Source organism: Lissotriton helveticus, chromosome 3_1 (genome assembly GCF_964261635.1).
Source record: "Lissotriton helveticus chromosome 3_1, aLisHel1.1, whole genome shotgun sequence".
Lineage (NCBI taxonomy): Eukaryota > Metazoa > Chordata > Amphibia > Caudata > Salamandridae > Lissotriton > Lissotriton helveticus.
Genome location: NC_136061.1, coordinates 384,952,387 through 384,971,970, shown reverse-complemented (window position 1 = coordinate 384,971,970; position 19,584 = coordinate 384,952,387). Strand labels below are relative to the sequence as shown.

At 49.1% G+C, this 19,584-nt stretch overlaps 2 protein-coding genes across 2 annotated transcripts in view; one reads left to right on the top strand and one right to left on the bottom strand.

Moving 5' to 3' along the window:
* Nucleotides 1-6,103, top strand: part of LOC144823021 (kinesin-like protein KIF12) — a 182,039-nt gene extending 175,936 nt beyond the window's left edge. Inside the window, exons 14-15 of the mRNA XM_078681147.1 lie at nt 1,574-1,752; nt 5,724-6,103. Of these exons, the coding sequence (XP_078537273.1) occupies nt 1,574-1,752; nt 5,724-5,893 (349 nt within the window). The 3' untranslated portion in view covers nt 5,894-6,103. The remainder of the gene's footprint in view (nt 1-1,573; nt 1,753-5,723) is intronic.
* A 1,077-nt stretch (nt 6,104-7,180) lies between these two features.
* VTN (vitronectin) overlaps nt 7,181-19,584 on the bottom strand; it is a 91,843-nt gene continuing 79,439 nt past the window's right edge. Inside the window, exon 8 of the mRNA XM_078680123.1 lies at nt 7,181-8,571. Coding sequence (XP_078536249.1) covers nt 8,456-8,571 — 116 coding nt within the window. The 3' untranslated portion in view covers nt 7,181-8,455. The remainder of the gene's footprint in view (nt 8,572-19,584) is intronic.

The window sequence follows — 19,584 nt, the reverse complement described above, 5'->3', positions numbered from 1 at the left end:
AGTGGATGGGGAGGGTGTTCCATGTCTTGGAGGCAAAGTGGGAGAATGATCTGCCATCGGTGGTTGTTTGGTGTATACGTGGAACGGTGGCGAGGTCAGCGGAGCAAAGCTGGTGGTTCGGGGTGTAGAAGGTGAGTTGTTTCTTGAGGTTTGTTGGTCCGGTGTTGTGGAGTGCTTTGTGAGCGTGGTTGAGGAGCTCGAAGGTGATCCTCTTGTTGACGGGGAGCCAGTGCAGGTCTCTCAGGTGGGCAGTGATGTGGCTGTGGCAGGGGATGTCGAAGATGAGGTGAGCGGAGGCGTTCTGTATGCGTTGGAGTCTTCTCTGGAGATTGGCTGTGGTGCCCACATAGAGGGCGTTGCCGTAGTCCAGTCTGCTGCTGACGAGGGCCTGGTTGACTGTCCTTCTGGTTCCGGTGGGGATTCATCTGTAGATCTTGCGAAGCATGCAGAGGGTCTTGAAGCAAGAGGAGGAGACGGCGTTGACTTGCTGGGTCATTGATAGTGTTGAGTCCAGGAGGCACCTCAGGTTGCGTGCGTGGTTGGTGGGTGTCGGTGCAGCTCCCAGCCACCAGGAGTCGTCCCAGGCGGAGGGGGTGGAGCCGAGGATGAGGACCTCCATCTTGTCATTGTTCAGTTTCAGGCGACTGTTCTTCATCCATTCTGAGACGGCCTTCATTCCTTCTTGGAGGTTGGTTTTGGCGGTGGCGGGGTCCTTGGTGAGGAAGAGGATCAGCTGGGTGTCGTCGGTGTATGAGATGATGGTGAGGTCGTGTGATCGGACGATGTTGGCGAGCGGTGCCATGTGGATGTTAAAAAGGGTTGGGCTGAGGGATGACCATTGGGGTATGCCGCAGGTGATCTTGGTGGCTTCGGATCAGATAGGAGGGAAGTGGACTCTCTGGGTTCTGCCGGTAAGGATGGAGGTTAATATCAACTTGCATAAGATCTAGTTGTCATGAGATATTTCGTCTAGTCGTGCAATGTGTGCATAGTATCTCACTCCATTATTTGTGGAGAGGGATTCAGCTGTAAAGAATAACAAAGTTACATTCAGTCTAGTGAGTATGGACATTTAAAGCTATAGCATGGATCTGTGTTTGATCGGAATAGCAAATTATAAAAATTTAGGAAGACACATTCATGGTAATGTTGTAGTTCATGGACCTTCTAAAAATGTTATTTGCAACTGATGCAGAGATGTGCTCCTATCTGGTTTTGAGGTGCAGCACCAATTGGCATATTGCAGAAAGAAGTGTGGGAGATAGATGCTCAAAATATGATTGTACTTAGCTGCCATTTATATATTTATGTTAGCCTCACCAACTCAGTTGCAGTGTTACCCTTTGGGAGTGCTCGAAAAGAGACTTTTGAGGCAAGGGGCATAGTTATCAATGTTGCATCTGGTGCAGGGTTCAGTGGCCCAGCAGCCCACTGTACTCTGATTATTGCTCTATTTTACAATCCAATCAGTGGTCAGGGACCCATTTTCCTTGGTTGGTCTCAGGCCTATGGCTTTCTTGCTACGCCACCATATGAGGCTGAGTTCCTAACCTGATTTTCGTTCATGTTTCAGAGGTTTGGGGAAAAGCAAGAGCTGCACAGACCAGAGCCAGCTCCTAGCACAGGCCAAAGTAAAGCCAGAAGACCCCAGTGTCCCTGCCCGCTCCCAAGAGAGGGTCATTCCCTCTGCCCCGCCCCTCCCGGCCATCGACAGCTCTCACTCTGGGAGAGGAGCTAATGCTGATCTCAAAGGTAAGCACACAATGAAACCGCCTGTCCTAATGCCAACTTTTAAGCACACCTTATCATCACATAGGATTTAGAAATTCTGTAATCATCTGAAAAATGGTGAGAAACTGTGCCCACAAAATCTAGTTCACTGAATCAGAACACATCATTGACAAGCTTTGAGCACTCCCTTGTCACCACTAATGACATCACTAGGCACACAATCGACCCACACTTTTAACACAGACGACATCATTTAGCACTCAGTTTTAACAGAATCTCACCGCTGATAAAATTCAAAGTTTCACCACTGCAGTGGGCGGTTGCCGCCCTACTTCCCCAATAAATGGATGTCGGCTTTTGTTCTGGGGTGACCAGATTCATAATGTTAAAATCGGGACAGGCGATAGACATAGAAGTAGGACAAACATTTCGCAGTGACTAGGGTTAGATACATAAAAGGACATATTTGCATCTATCCACACAGAATAAAACAGAAACCATACAGGATAAATCTTTGAAACATTGTATCATGCAAAACATTTTTTTAACTGTCATTGTCCCTCCTCAGACTCTGATAAAGCTCAGAGGAAGGCCTGCGAACCTTGACCTTGCCCGAGGTCATCTAATGGTGCTGAAACAGTTTTCAGAGTGCGGGTGCTGTCATCAATATTACATCACTGAAGACGGGGATTGTAAATAATTCAAGAAACACATACAAGGCCAGACAGGCCTTTTATACCACCAGGCATTTTCCCTGTAAGCTGGAGCCTTTGGAGGCCAGTTTTGAAAGCTCAGGGTGATCCTGGTGCCTCTGTCTCTTTCATATTTACATAGCTGCGCTGAGGAAGAAGGGGAAAAACACCTGTCCCGGTAATCTTCAGTCCTGCCCAGTGAAGGAACCTACATGGTAAACATGGAGTTTATTTCTTAAAGGACGGAAGCCCTCACCCACCCTTGGTGGCATGCTTTATCATCACCCTCTGTCTCATATGACAAAAGTAAGGCATTGATGTGGCCTTCAAACCTGAGGGATCATGGAAGCTCTTGCAGATGGTGTAACAGTCTGTATATTCTATGAGTTGGTGTGGATGTGCTGGAATTGGTAAGGAGAGAGTAAAGATGGAATAAAACTAAAACTAGCCCCTGGAGGACCACATGCATTTTATTTAGGGTCCTCAGTGGGTAAGCCTAAATTAGTATAGGGGAATAAGTCAGCCAACCTCTATACTTTTCCCTTTCTCCCCAGAGTTAATTGCAGCAGGCACGGGGAAGCTTCAAGTGAGAGAAAGAGAGGAAGGGGCAAAGTACAGAGAAAGTGATCAGTGAGGGAGAAGAGAAAGAGCAAAGAAAGAGAGAGAGAGCGAATGGATGGATAGAAATAGAGTGATTGTGTGAGGAAATGAAGGGAGTGATGCTAGTTTGAGCTTTTTTGCCAGGGTTGCTTTTGGTTGTCCTGTCCTGCCCTGGTCACACAAAGAACAAGTATAGCAAATGAGTCATGCCCATTTGGTAGAAGAGTTGTAAGAGGGGTGCATTTTGGTACAAACTGTCAGAAATATATCACTAACGCATGGTGGTGTAGCACATCTTTTCCATTGAAATAGCCATAAAAATCAAATCATACTGACATTCAGTTTTACTAATAAAATTATATAGTGCACAAACAATAAGTGCGGAAATAGGTTTTGCACAAACATTTACCATTTGCACATCACTTATGTCTTGATTAGTGTTGATCCTATTAAAATCTTTGTTTCCGTCACACTTTCAGGATTACAAAAAAGGGATTTTTTGTTCTTTTTATAACTGCTGATATTTTAAAATATTTGTACTGCTAAATGTATATGTTGTGTGTTAGAACTTTTCTTTTCACACTCCCTGTACCCCAGCAAGATTGTCAGATAGTTCAATCTACAAAATCCAGACTGCAAAAAAGTAAATACCAATCGCCATGTTAAAGGAGCAATTTGTCAGAAGACGTAGTCTGACATGTGACCTCAGTCTTTGAACGTACTGCAAATGTGATCAGAAAAAAATAATATTTAAAAGTATCGTTATTGTTTTGACTCCAGACTGGTTATTTTGGGGGCGCTGCAGCTCCCTGCTACCTACTTCCAGCGCCTATGCTTGTATGCTGATTGACATCCCCTCTCTTAAATCCTGCTGTGCTTCGTGAAAGAAGCAGCACACCAATAAAAACATGAAAGCAAAACCTCTCTGTGCAAGCAAAGCCTGGTGGAAACATAAGTATGCATAACAATATTTACTAATGTCCTCCTACACAAAGAAATCTGGGGCATATGTTCAAGGAATTAAGCCCACCAGAACGTCACATACTTTGATGTTCTGGCGGCCTTAATTCCTTCGCCTTATTTGATATTCAGGGATGAGGGTGAGATGTATGGACGTTAGTAATAGTGATTACTAAATATCAATTTTCCCAAAACACTATTTGGTAAACAATATTACCAATGTACAAAAGTAGTAAGTGGCCCATTATCAATTCACATAGGTTCGCAAATAGAGCTATCTCTTAAATATTAATGAAGTAGGTTGCAATTTGTGACCCACTAGGATTTGCTGCTATTACAGGGATGGTGACCTGCTGAGGTCAACAGACAACATGTCTGTGATTGCTTTTAAATAAAGTCATAATTTTATTTTTAAATGCATTCAGTGTTCGAAAAAAGGAAAACGGAATGCATTTAAAAATAAAAAATGAAGTTTCATTTTTATTTTGTAAGAATAGGCAGTGGTCCATGGGACTCCTGACTCCGCCTAAAAAATATTTTTTAAACATTCTTAAAGGGGAAGGGGTCTAAAGAGAACCCCTTCTCATTTGTGAATGGGTTGCCACCAACTTTGAATTGGTGGTAAAGTATGAATGTTTTGCGACCGCGTTTCTGTCACAAACCATTCATACATCCCATTCTGATTCGGTATTTGGCAGGGACGCCATTAACACCCCCCTTCCAAATACCGAATCGGGATGCATTCACAAGCCTAAATTGTAATTCGGCAACATGTTATTAATACAAACCAAAATGTCCCGATTCTGCAAATTGAGCCGTTTGAGAATGCAAAAATCCTTTGTGCATCTAGCCCTTAATACCATTCTTTATCTCAACGATCTTTGCCATGACGTAAGCTTCTTTCAGAAGTGTGATTATTCCATATTCCTTAAAGCAAGAGTGGATCACTCCCCTCATAAAAAACTCTCAGCATGGGTCTGGTGGCTTAGTGGACTAATGCACCCACTGCAGGGGCTTGTGTTCAACCTCATAGTCACAGGTTCAAATACCGGCGGATCCACTCCGCCTTTCATCCGTCTGAGGCCAATCAAATTAATACCATTGAGTTGGGTAACAATAAAAATCTGTTATTCAGCGCCTTGAGACCCATGGGTGATAAGTGTGCTTACAAATACACGTGTTATGTTATGTTATCCTTGAAAATGTGCGAGCTACCCTCTCATCTCCAATATCCGTTTCACCAAAAGATTTGAGCGAATACCACAGGATTATGCCCTCAGTCTTTCATGGAACAGCATCATATCATGGCAGCCTTGCAAAATGGTGCATTCTGATTGGATGAAAGGGGTGCCTTGGTTTCAGTGACGCTTTTAGGCTGCTTTTCTTTGCTTGGTTTGGGCATGTGGGGTAAAGAAGGGTCCTACAAGGTTCGACACGTTTAGTGTGGGCGCAGATGTATCTCAATTAAATCTTTGCTACTTGGGAGCATTTAAAATGGACAGCCTGTATATGGGGCAGTCAGGAGGTGGTTTTGAAACAGGAAGGAGAAAGACACTGGAAATAGCATTTGATGGTAGATAATGACACAGACACGTTGTCTGCAGCCTTTCCCCTTTCATTGAGCCGGAAGATGCCTTCAGAGTTTGCTATGTGTTCATGCTGTAACTTGAACATTTAGAGGGGCTGGCGGTATTGTGCAGCAGTGCAGTGATTTCAAATCTTTCTCATATTGGTTGCCAGGACAGGGCCACAGTGCCCGACAGGAGGAACAACTGGATCCCCTAAAAGACCAGATGCAGAATTACCACCGACTGCAAAGAACCCGGACAGCTCCTCTACAGCGCACCTCAAGGAGCTACGGCGGCAGCACCAGGACACAAGGCCGAGACCGTCCAAAGCCCAAAGCATAATCAATCAACCTGCCGATCTTTCAAAACGATCTATATTACTCAATTGAATGCAATACTGTACATTTGCTTCGTTTTCATATTTGTTTAACACGTTATTAAGAAGCGTTGAAAAGTCTGCCTTATTAAGTAAAACATTAAGGAGTTTATTTGAGAGCTTAATAGGACTAGAATTAGTCCATTTTAAAATATTGAGGAGCGTAAATATATGGAATGAATACAAATCCGGTAAACTGCTTCTTTTCAGTGACACCTTTATCGTCGTGAGCCTGAATAATTTTAAAGCAATTGGAATTTCTGTTTTAGAGCATTTATCAAAAAGCGTATATGATTGGTTGGTTTGGGGGAATATGGGAAACAGTATGCCGAAGTGAGGCAGCTGAAAGTTTAATTGGAGTGTTCTGATCTAGTTATGCCAGACAGTTGTGATGTTGATCTTCTGATATCAGTCTGCACCAAAGCTTCGTGAAACAGCCTTCAGAAATAATGTAGTTCCTCAAGTGACACCGGAAATGTGGTTTCAGAAGGGGCAACATGTTTCAGCCTACCGGTGTGCCGGAGTTATTGGCCATCATCAGGGCAAACGTGTTTTCCTGTGCCTAATGTGGAATCGCATTAGTGTATATGCAAGGTTGTTGGAAAGCTGCACATCCAAACTACCAAAGTAAATATAATAAAAGAGGTACCGACCCCTTTGGAATTAGGAGAGTCTATGGAACATAGTGAATCTGGTGCATTTTTCCCAGCCATTCTGGTTCTCAAAAGCAGCCGAACTGTCCATGTGAAACTCTGGAAGAAAGAACAATTACTGGGGTAATTGGGTGCGGTATGGCAGCTTCCCCATTCAGCATCAGGAATACCACACCTGGTTTCCCTATGAGGTCCTAATTTCTCAGGGATCCACTTGCAACGCCACATTTAAACCCCTCCCATCTCTAGGAGTTACCCATGCCCCAGTTTCGCTATATACAAGGCTTGGCGATTCACCCACATTTTGTTTTTATTTATTTTTTAATTTTATATAGAGCGGGCAAGACCTGAGAGTATCGAAGTACTTTACATAAGTTAAAACAGAAGATACAATACATCCTTGGTCAACTTGTCAGCTGAACACTGATGGATATCATATTAGTTGTCCGCAGCAACTCCTGGTCTTACCCCTATGGTCCTCTAAATCGCCAAGGTGTGTCTCAATGCGTATTAAAAGCCCCCCCCCCCCCGCGGTAGTCAGCACCTACCACTTCCAGTCCTCCCCATTCCCTCCATACATTACACACTCAAAGCCATTGATACAATTGTGTTGTTTTTATTGTGCTTACGTTGAAAACAATAAGACTGTCTGTAGGTACTCGTGTCACTGCTTGTGTCAGGATATATCACTGATGTTTTACAGCACACAAAGATTGTTCTTAGGAAGGAGAGAGAGCTATAGGGTGGCTTATGGCCTTCAAAACAGTAGCGAGCCAAGGGACATCTCACACCCTCCCCCTGGGGCCAGCAGAGACCAGAAGGTCGTCTCAGGGTGAAAGATCTGCAAGACATTGTACACCCACCACCCCCTTACAACACTACCTCTGCGTGGGTAACATCGTGGACATGGAGTTTGACTTCACAGATCCACTCCCTGATTAGCCTCAATGCCCACTGGGTTTTAGAGCTGAAGAACAGGTGGGAGGGGGAGGGGAATCCTTCATGGCCAGCCAGAACAAATGCACTTATGAAGGTGCCTGGATGGTAAGAGAGATTAAGGGCATCTTTGGGGTACCTGAGAAACCCATTCGTGATCAAAGAGTTCTGGGACACCCGAGTCACAATGATGGTCAGCGAGCTGAAGAGCACTTTCTTCATCCTACCTATGATGGCCGGAGAGTTGCAGGGCACCTTACCCGCACTCCCCACAGTGGCCATGAAACTGCAGGGCACCTTACCCACACTCCCTACGATGGCCAGAGAGCTCCAGGGCATCTTACCAACCCTCCCCATGATGGTCATATTGAGGCCAGCCACCTTAGCAGTCACTGATAGTTACAAAGCTGCTGAACACCTTCGGACTACTTAGTGGTCCGAGGGTTCAGAGGGCTTAGGACGCTCCAGCCCTGATACTTGACAAATCTGGAAATTGTAGCATCTCTTAATGATGTTCCTTTAGGTAGACAGATAGATATGGGGACTTCTCTGGGAGCCTCATACCCCTCTGGGTCTCTCAGGCTGACAGAGCTGCAGGTCTTCTGAAGGTTATCGGCTCAGGACAAGCAGAGGGTTATAGGGTGATAGTTCCCTAGTTGGTAGAGCTGTGGGGCCTTGGTGGGGAGAGGGGCCACAGTTAGGACAAAGAGAGAGCTGCAGGATGCTTGTTTTCCCACGACCATAGAGTTGAGGACATCTTGAACACTCTCTCTCACTTAGAGCAAACGGAGAGGGACAGATGGCGCAAGGCAGCTCGCTGAATGGCAGTGAGTATGATGTCTCAGGGTTCTTTCACAGTTGACAAGCAGAAAGCTGTGGTACGCTTCAGGGGTTCACCGGATGACAATGCTTTGGACCCCTTCAACAGAAGTGTTCTTTCTAGCGCAGCTTTTTCCTGTCCACGCAACCCAGCCAGTATTGTGCGATGGGTCGCGGGTAGCGGGGGTACACATAGTCCACTCGCTTCGTGTCCAGGTTCACCCGGTAATACTTATCTGAAAGAGAAGGAAAAGGCACAAGAGAGAATGTAAGGGTTTGCGGGCATTATGGTATACCTAAAGTCTCACAGGGCATGTATTTACACTGCAAGGGAGCTTCGTATACATAGTAATACAAGGGAGCACTTGAAGTAGTACACACATTGCAGGGGAACACACAGTGAGAACACTCCCTCTACATACAGTCTGTGAAAACTCTATGTACTCTTTGTATTTAGGGGGCATGTGCCCTGTATGTGTATGGAACACTATATAAAATGCGGGTGGAAATCACACAGAGGTATAACTATGGACACTGGGGGTGAGAAGCACTCAGCACACAGAGGGTAGAGACTGCTGTATGTAAGCGACACAACGCAAACAATGCATTATATACACAGTTAATTTTGCCTACACTGCACCTAACTGGGGGGAGTACCATACTGGAAATGGATAGAGGAAACAACAATATGAACGCTGGAGGAGGAGAAATCGATGGACGCAGTCAAGATGGAGCCCTCTTTATCACCAGAGGAGCAGGCAGGGACATTGTTGCAAACACAGTGGTGGAAGATGGTCAGAACATAGATTAGAAAACCTGTTATTGCTGTGATTAACATCATAAGAGAACTTTATTTCCATCACTGTGGATCATAAAATTTTAAGACATAACAAAGCATTACACATACATAAAATCAAATACATAACAAATATAGTTACAAGTACAATAGGAACAGATAAAACCTGTTATTGTTGTGATTAACAATAGTTGCATGAATTAAAAAATAAATTGAAATGCATTTATTTATAACTGAATTGTACAGAGTTTACAAATAAAGTGCCCAATCAACACCACTCAATGGAGGAAGCACTTTCTGTACACTTATGAACAAGCATTCTGCTTTACACACGTAGTGAGTGACCAGGAAGCCTTATATGTACACACAGAGAATACCGAGTCCCCACATGTCACAGTAATTATATGTACACTTAGCCCTTGGTATTTCTGTCTCTCTTGAGTGGCAGAACTAACCACAAGGAAGTGGTCATTCCCTCCCCGCCTAGGATGGTGCAAGTGTACTATAACCAAGGGAGGGCTCCTTCAATTAAGTACTTGAGTGTTGAAATTACAGTGTGTGCGTGTGTTGAGTTGAGGTATGGGTCTTTTTTGACAGTCACTGGACCCGACATGCCTCAAGGATTGCTTCATTGGTATAGCCTAGTAATGGAGCCAAGAGCCCTATGGTTTCTGGTCTTGGTCTGCCCGAATTATTGGGACCTATTGCTCTAAAGTATCTGTGGTCCATCAAAGGATGTGGGGCCACGCCCCCATGCACATAGTGCTGGAGCTCTCTGTGCATCAGTGCTAGCTGTATTACAGAAAAGGGTGACAAGTGTCTGTGTCTTCTTCTGCAATACTATGGCGCTCCTGGGATGCAGAACAAGCATTTACAATGCAATGGTTTTGCCTTTGTTAAAGTTAGAGCTATTGGCATTGCTCTTGACACTCTGAAGCTCCACTCTGAAGCTCCACTCTGAAGCTCCACTCTGAAGCTCCACTCTGAAGCTCCACTCTGAAGCTCCACTCTGCACTCTGAAGCTGCACTCTGAAGCTCCACTCTGCACTCTGAAGCTCCACTCTGCACTCTGAAGCTCCACTCTGAAGCTCCACTCTGCACTCTGAAGCTCCACTCTGCACTCTGAAGCTCCACTCTGAAGCTCCACTCTGAAGCTCCACTCTGAAGCTCCACTCTGCACTCTGAAGCTCCACTCTGCACTCTGAAGCTCCACTCTGAAGCTCCACTCTGCACTCTGAAGCTCCACTCTGCACTCTGAAGCTCCACTCTGAAGCTCCACTCTGCACTCTGAAGCTCCACTCTGCACTCTGAAGCTCCACTCTGCACTCTGAAGCTCCACTCTGCACTCTGAAGCTCCACTCTGCACTCTGAAGCTCCACTCTGAAGCTCCACTCTGCACTCTGAAGCTCCACTCTGAAGCTCCACTCTGCACTCTGAAGCTCCACTCTGAAGCTCCACTCTGCACTCTGAAGCTCCACTCTGAAGCTCCACTCTGCACTCTGAAGCTCCACTCTGAAGCTCCACTCTGAAGCTCCACTCTGAAGCTCCACTCTGAAGCTCCACTCTGAAGCTCCACTCTGAAGCGCCACTCTGAAGCGCCACTCTGAAGCGCCACTCTGAAGCGCCACTCTGCAGCTCCACTCTGAATCTGCAGCTCCACTCTGAATCTGCAGCTCCACTCTGAATCTGCAGCTCCACTCTGAATCTGCAGCTCCACTCTGCACTCTGAAGCTCCACTCTGAAGCTCCACTCTGAAGCTCCACTCTGAAGCTCCACTCTGAAGCTCCACTCTGAAGCTCCACTCTGAAGCTCCACTCTGAAGCTCCACTCTGAAGCTCCACTCTGAAGCTCCACTCTGAAGCTCCACTCTGAAGCTCCACTCTGCACTCTGAAGCTCCACTCTGCACTCTGAAGCTCCACTCTGAAGCTCCACTCTGCACTCTGAAGCTCCACTCTGAAGCTCCACTCTGCACTCTGAAGCTCCACTCTGAAGCTCCACTCTGCACTCTGAAGCTCCACTCTGCACTCTGAAGCTCCACTCTGCACTCTGAAGCTGCACTCTGAAGCTCCACTCTGCACTCTGAAGCTCCACTCTGCACTCTGAAGCTCCACTCTGAAGCTCCACTCTGCACTCTGAAGCTCCACTCTGAAGCTCCACTCTGCACTCTGAAGCTCCACTCTGCACTCTGAAGCTCCACTCTGAAGCTCCACTCTGCACTCTGAAGCTCCACTCTGAAGCTCCACTCTGCACTCTGAAGCTCCACTCTGAAGCTCCACTCTGCACTCTGAAGCTCCACTCTGCACTCTGAAGCTCCACTCTGAAGCTCCACTCTCCACTCTGAAGCTCCACTCTGAAGCTCCACTCTGAAGCTCCACTCTGAAGCTCCACTCTGAAGCTCCACTCTGAAGCTCCACTCTGAAGCTCCACTCTGCAGCTCCACTCTGCAGCTCCACTCTGCAGCTCCACTCTGCAGCTCCACTCTGAATCTGCAGCTCCACTCTGAATCTGCAGCTCCACTCTGAATCTGCAGCTCCACTCTGAATCTGCAGCTCCACTCTGAAGCTCCACTCTGAAGCTCCACTCTGCACTCTGAAGCTCCACTCTGCACTCTGAAGCTCCACTCTGCACTCTGAAGCTCCACTCTGCACTCTGAAGCTCCACTCTGAAGCTCCACTCTGCACTCTGAAGCTCCACTCTGAAGCTCCACTCTGCACTCTGAAGCTCCACTCTGAAGCTCCACTCTGCACTCTGAAGCTCCACTCTGAAGCTCCACTCTGCACTCTGAAGCTCCACTCTGAAGCTCCACTCTGAAGCTCCACTCTGAAGCTCCACTCTGAAGCTCCACTCTGAAGCTCCACTCTGCACTCTGAAGCTCCACTCTGCACTCTGAAGCTCCACTCTGCACTCTGAAGCTCCACTCTGAAGCTCCACTCTGCACTCTGAAGCTCCACTCTGAAGCTCCACTCTGCACTCTGAAGCTCCACTCTGAAGCTCCACTCTGCACTCTGAAGCTGCACTCTGAAGCTCCACTCTGCACTCTGAAGCTGCACTCTGAAGCTCCACTCTGCACTCTGAAGCTGCACTCTGAAGCTCCACTCTGCACTCTGAAGCTCCACTCTGCACTCTGAAGCTCCACTCTGCACTCTGAAGCTCCACTCTGCACTCTGAAGCTCCACTCTGAAGCTCCACTCTGCACTCTGAAGCTCCACTCTGAAGCTCCACTCTGCACTCTGAAGCTCCACTCTGAAGCTCCACTCTGCACTCTGAAGCTCCACTCTGAAGCTCCACTCTGCAGCTCCACTCTGAAGCTCCACTCTGCACTCTGAAGCTCCACTCTGAAGCTGCACTCTGAAGCTCCACTCTGAAGCTCCACTCTGAAGCTCCACTCTGAAGCTCCACTCTGAAGCTCCACTCTGAAGCTCCACTCTGAAGCTCCACTCTGAAGCGCCACTCTGAAGCGCCACTCTGAAGCTCCACTCTGAAGCTCCACTCTGCAGCTCCACTCTGCAGCTCCACTCTGCAGCTCCACTCTGAATCTGCAGCTCCACTCTGAATCTGCAGCTCCACTCTGAATCTGCAGCTCCACTCTGCACTCTGAAGCTCCACTCTGAAGCTCCACTCTGAAGCTCCACTCTGAAGCTCCACTCTGAAGCTCCACTCTGAAGCTCCACTCTGAAGCTCCACTCTGCACTCTGAAGCTCCACTCTGCACTCTGAAGCTCCACTCTGCACTCTGAAGCTCCACTCTGCACTCTGAAGCTCCACTCTGCACTCTGAAGCTCCACTCTGAAGCTCCACTCTGCACTCTGAAGCTCCACTCTGAAGCTCCACTCTGCACTCTGAAGCTCCACTCTGAAGCTCCACTCTGCACTCTGAAGCTCCACTCTGAAGCTCCACTCTGCACTCTGAAGCTCCACTCTGAAGCTCCACTCTGCACTCTGAAGCTCCACTCTGAAGCTCCACTCTGCACTCTGAAGCTCCACTCTGAAGCTCCACTCTGAAGCTCCACTCTGAAGCTCCACTCTGAAGCTCCACTCTGAAGCTCCACTCTGAAGCGCCACTCTGAAGCTCCACTCTGAAGCTCCACTCTGCAGCTCCACTCTGCAGCTCCACTCTGAATCTGCAGCTCCACTCTGAATCTGCAGCTCCACTCTGAATCTGCAGCTCCACTCTGAATCTGCAGCTCCACTCTGCACTCTGAAGCTCCACTCTGAAGCTCCACTCTGAAGCTCCACTCTGAAGCTCCACTCTGAAGCTCCACTCTGCACTCTGAAGCTCCACTCTGCACTCTGAAGCTCCACTCTGCACTCTGAAGCTCCACTCTGCACTCTGAAGCTCCACTCTGAAGCTCCACTCTGCACTCTGAAGCTCCACTCTGAAGCTCCACTCTGCACTCTGAAGCTCCACTCTGAAGCTCCACTCTGCACTCTGAAGCTCCACTCTGAAGCTCCACTCTGCACTCTGAAGCTCCACTCTGAAGCTCCACTCTGAAGCTCCACTCTGCACTCTGAAGCTCCACTCTGAAGCTCCACTCTGCACTCTGAAGCTGCACTCTGAAGCTCCACTCTGCACTCTGAAGCTCCACTCTGCACTCTGAAGCTCCACTCTGCACTCTGAAGCTCCACTCTGCACTCTGAAGCTCCACTCTGAAGCTCCACTCTGCACTCTGAAGCTCCACTCTGAAGCTCCACTCTGAAGCTCCACTCTGAAGCTCCACTCTGAAGCTCCACTCTGAAGCTCCACTCTGAAGCTCCACTCTGAAGCTCCACTCTGCACTCTGAAGCTCCACTCTGCACTCTGAAGCTCCACTCTGCACTCTGAAGCTCCACTCTGAAGCTCCACTCTGCACTCTGAAGCTCCACTCTGAAGCTCCACTCTGCACTCTGAAGCTCCACTCTGAAGCTCCACTCTGCACTCTGAAGCTCCACTCTGCACTCTGCAGCTCCACTCTGAAGCTCCACTCTGCACTCTGAAGCTCCACTCTGCACTCTGAAGCTCCACTCTGCACTCTGAAGCTCCACTCTGCACTCTGAAGCTCCACTCTGAAGCTCCACTCTGCACTCTGAAGCTCCACTCTGAAGCTCCACTCTGAAGCTCCACTCTGAAGCGCCACTCTGCAGCTCCACTCTGAAGCGCCACTCTGCAGCTCCACTCTGCAGCTCCACTCTGAATCTGCAGCTCCACTCTGAAGCTCCACTCTGAAGCTCCACTCTGAAGCTCCACTCTGAAGCTCCACTCTGAAGCTCCACTCTGAAGCTCCACTCTGAAGCTCCACTCTGAAGCTCCACTCTGCACTCTGAAGCTCCACTCTGCACTCTGAAGCTCCACTCTGCACTCTGAAGCTCCACTCTGCACTCTGAAGCTCCACTCTGAAGCTCCACTCTGCACTCTGAAGCTCCACTCTGAAGCTCCACTCTGCACTCTGAAGCTCCACTCTGAAGCTCCACTCTGCACTCTGAAGCTCCACTCTGAAGCTCCACTCTGAAGCTCCACTCTGCACTCTGAAGCTCCACTCTGAAGCTCCACTCTGCACTCTGAAGCTGCACTCTGAAGCTCCACTCTGCACTCTGAAGCTCCACTCTGCACTCTGAAGCTCCACTCTGCACTCTGAAGCTCCACTCTGAAGCTCCACTCTGCACTCTGAAGCTCCACTCTGAAGCTCCACTCTGCACTCTGAAGCTCCACTCTGAAGCTCCACTCTGCACTCTGAAGCTCCACTCTGAAGCTCCACTCTTCACTCTGAAGCTCCACTCTGAAGCTCCACTCTTCACTCTGAAGCTCCACTCTGAAGCTCCACTCTGCACTCTGAAGCTCCACTCTGAAGCTCCACTCTGCACTCTGAAGCTCCACTCTGAAGCTCCACTCTGAAGCTCCACTCTGAAGCTCCACTCTGAAGCTCCACTCTGAATCTGCAGCTCCACTCTGAATCTGCAGCTCCACTCTGAATCTGCAGCTCCACTCTGCACTCTGAAGCTCCACTCTGCACTCTGAAGCTCCACTCTGCACTCTGAAGCTCCACTCTGAAGCTCCACTCTGAAGCTCCACTCTGAAGCTCCACTCTGAAGCTCCACTCTGAAGCTCCACTCTGCACTCTGAAGCTCCACTCTGCACTCTGAAGCTCCACTCTGCACTCTGAAGCTCCACTCTGCACTCTGAAGCTCCACTCTGCACTCTGAAGCTCCACTCTGCACTCTGAAGCTCCACTCTGCACTCTGAAGCTCCACTCTGAAGCTCCACTCTGCACTCTGAAGCTCCACTCTGAAGCTCCACTCTGCACTCTGAAGCTCCACTCTGAAGCTCCACTCTGCACTCTGAAGCTCCACTCTGAAGCTCCACTCTGAAGCTCCACTCTGAAGCTCCACTCTGAAGCTCCACTCTGCACTCTGAAGCTCCACTCTGAAGCTCCACTCTGAAGCTCCACTCTGCACTCTGAAGCTCCACTCTGCACTCTGAAGCTCCACTCTGCACTCTGAAGCTCCACTCTGCACTCTGAAGCTCCACTCTGAAGCTCCACTCTGCACTCTGAAGCTCCACTCTGAAGCTCCACTCTGAAGCTCCACTCTGCACTCTGAAGCTCCACTCTGCACTCTGAAGCTCCACTCTGCACTCTGAAGCTCCACTCTGAAGCTCCACTCTGCACTCTGAAGCTCCACTCTGAAGCTCCACTCTGCACTCTGAAGCTCCACTCTGAAGCTCCACTCTGCACTCTGAAGCTCCACTCTGAAGCTCCACTCTGCACTCTGAAGCTGCACTCTGAAGCTCCACTCTGAAGCTCCACTCTGAAGCTCCACTCTGCACTCTGAAGCTCCACTCTGAAGCTCCACTCTGAATCTGCAGCTCCACTCTGAATCTGCAGCTCCACTCTGAATCTGCAGCTCCACTCTGCACTCTGAAGCTCCACTCTGCACTCTGAAGCTCCACTCTGCACTCTGAAGCTCCACTCTGAAGCTCCACTCTGAAGCTCCACTCTGAAGCTCCACTCTGAAGCTCCACTCTGAAGCTCCACTCTGCACTCTGAAGCTCCACTCTGCACTCTGAAGCTCCACTCTGCACTCTGAAGCTCCACTCTGCACTCTGAAGCTCCACTCTGCACTCTGAAGCTCCACTCTGCACTCTGAAGCTCCACTCTGCACTCTGAAGCTCCACTCTGCACTCTGAAGCTCCACTCTGAAGCTCCACTCTGCACTCTGAAGCTCCACTCTGAAGCTCCACTCTGCACTCTGAAGCTCCACTCTGAAGCTCCACTCTGCACTCTGAAGCTCCACTCTGAAGCTCCACTCTGAAGCTCCACTCTGAAGCTCCACTCTGAAGCTCCACTCTGCACTCTGAAGCTCCACTCTGAAGCTCCACTCTGAAGCTCCACTCTGCACTCTGAAGCTCCACTCTGCACTCTGAAGCTCCACTCTGCACTCTGAAGCTCCACTCTGCACTCTGAAGCTCCACTCTGAAGCTCCACTCTGCACTCTGAAGCTCCACTCTGAAGCTCCACTCTGAAGCTCCACTCTGCACTCTGAAGCTCCACTCTGCACTCTGAAGCTCCACTCTGCACTCTGAAGCTCCACTCTGAAGCTCCACTCTGCACTCTGAAGCTCCACTCTGAAGCTCCACTCTGCACTCTGAAGCTCCACTCTGAAGCTCCACTCTGCACTCTGAAGCTCCACTCTGAAGCTCCACTCTTCACTCTGAAGCTCCACTCTGAAGCTCCACTCTGCACTCTGAAGCTGCACTCTGAAGCTCCACTCTGAAGCTCCACTCTGAAGCGCCACTCTGAAGCTCCACTCTGAAGCTCCACTCTGAAGCTCCACTCTGCACTCTGAAGCTCCACTCTGAAGCTCCACTCTGAAGCTCCACTCTGCACTCTGAAGCTCCACTCTGCACTCTGAAGCTCCACTCTGCACTCTGAAGCTCCACTCTGAAGCTCCACTCTGCACTCTGAAGCTCCACTCTGAAGCTCCACTCTGAAGCTCCACTCTGCACTCTGAAGCTCCACTCTGCACTCTGAAGCTCCACTCTGCACTCTGAAGCTCCACTCTGAAGCTCCACTCTGCACTCTGAAGCTCCACTCTGAAGCTCCACTCTGCACTCTGAAGCTCCACTCTGAAGCTCCACTCTGCACTCTGAAGCTCCACTCTGAAGCTCCACTCTTCACTCTGAAGCTCCACTCTGAAGCTCCACTCTGCACTCTGAAGCTGCACTCTGAAGCTCCACTCTGAAGCTCCACTCTGAAGCGCCACTCTGAAGCGCCACTCTGAAGCTCCACTCTGAAGCTCCACTCTGAATCTGCAGCTCCACTCTGAATCTGCAGCTCCACTCTGAATCTGCAGCTCCACTCTGAATCTGCAGCTCCACTCTGAATCTGAAGCTCCACTCTGCACTCTGAAGCTCCACTCTGCACTCTGAAGCTCCACTCTGAAGCTCCACTCTGAAGCTCCACTCTGAAGCTCCACTCTGAAGCTCCACTCTGCACTCTGAAGCTCCACTCTGCACTCTGAAGCTCCACTCTGCACTCTGAAGCTCCACTCTGCACTCTGAAGCTCCACTCTGAAGCTCCACTCTGCACTCTGAAGCTCCAATCTGAAGCTCCACTCTGCACTCTGAAGCTCCACTCTGAAGCTCCACTCTGCACTCTGAAGCTCCACTCTGAAGCTCCACTCTGAAGCTCCACTCTGAAGCTCCACTCTGCACTCTGAAGCTCCACTCTGAAGCTCCACTCTGAAGCTCCACTCTGCACTCTGAAGCTCCACTCTGCACTCTGAAGCTCCACTCTGCACTCTGAAGCTCCACTCTGCACTCTGAAGCTCCACTCTGAAGCTCCACTCTGCACTCTGAAGCTCCACTCTGAAGCTCCACTCTGAAGCTCCACTCTGAAGCTCCACTCTGAAGCTCCACTCTGAAGCTCCACTCTGCACTCTGAAGCTCCACTCTGCACTCTGAAGCTCCACTCTGAAGCTCCACTCTGCACTCTGAAGCTCCACTCTGAAGCTCCACTCTGGCTGAACATAACAGTCTGCTGTTTCACACGTTACATTTGTGTTAGCTGCATTACGTCAGAATTTATTGTCAAAGGCTGGTTCAAATATGTTCTTTCAATGTTTCAAGCTGTTTTCAAGCGTTCACGCTTTAGTCAGCCCACTACCGAGCAGACTGACCCGGACCCAGCCCAGTCCATCCAGGGCTTTCAGTGGCATTCATCACAGTGTCTCACCGGAAGGCGGGCATCAGAGAGAAGCGGGAGGGGGCGGGAAAGGGGGAGGAGAGACGCTGACGACGGCCGGCCGGAGCACGAAGGCGGGCACCAGGAAACAAGCGGGAGGGGGAGCAAGGGAGGTGCCGGCAATGCCGGAACAGACTCGGGGGCGTTCCCGGCGTCGCGTGACGTCGGCAAAAGCCAAAGAATGTCGGGAACGCCCCCGTGTCTGGTCCGGCATTGACGGACAGGCCCCTCGTCCAATGGCAAGGCTCCATTTACGGAGCCAGCCAATGAATGAGGAGGGCCGACCCAAAGCACACTACAATTCTCATCAGGTTTTCGCCTGCGCGAAAAAGATGCGCAGAGCGCATCTTTTTGGCGAGGCAAAACCTAAAATGGGCGCCCACTCCCATTGCACCCTCGCGGCACTGTTTGTTCTCAGCCCCATGTCTATTCCCAGAGCCAGGCATGAAGTATGTTGATTGATTCCTCCTCCATCTTCTTAGCATGCCTCAGCCTGAAACACTGGTAGTCAATGTTCACTCGTGGGATGAAGTATGAGGTGAAGCCATCATCCTCAGCAGTGTAGAGAAATGTCTACAACATTTTGTGCAAATCCTCTCCAGAGTAGTAGAGCAGGAGAGCTCTTTCTCTGTTTATTCTGTCACTTTCTTTGGTGACCTGGAACTACTTGTTTCACAGCACTCCCCACCGTGTCAATTTCCAACATACCTGGGCGCCACATTCCCCTAGAAGGATAGGAGCACGATGATGGGAGCACTGTGCATGGATATGAGACTGGAAGCTGCAACCACAATGCTCTAATGCAATATTTCTTCCCACACACCAAAGGCACAGCTATCATTAATGCAGCAGATGCAATGCAACTAAGGCACATTCATGTGAAGGACTTACTGCGCTCAAATTATGGCTGCATTTAACAATTCGACCAAGGAGAAAGGGGCCCATTTTCCTTGCTTCTGTTAGAAACCATGGCACGACTACTTACTGTTACCAGACAATTTTCATAGCACACCCCACCCCCTTTATTTTTGCTTGGTTGAACCTCAAAGATGGTTCGGGTACTTGTAAAATAGCTGTCTTGCACAAAGAAAGCACAATACTCAGCATATTGCTAAACGTTTACACCCACCAATGCAATGGAGTTTCTCTTTCTATTTACCCGGCAAAGTATTCCATTAGTGTAATAATGCACATGAGCACGATTAGCTCCCTTAAAGGAGTGACTGGATGTTCGGTGGA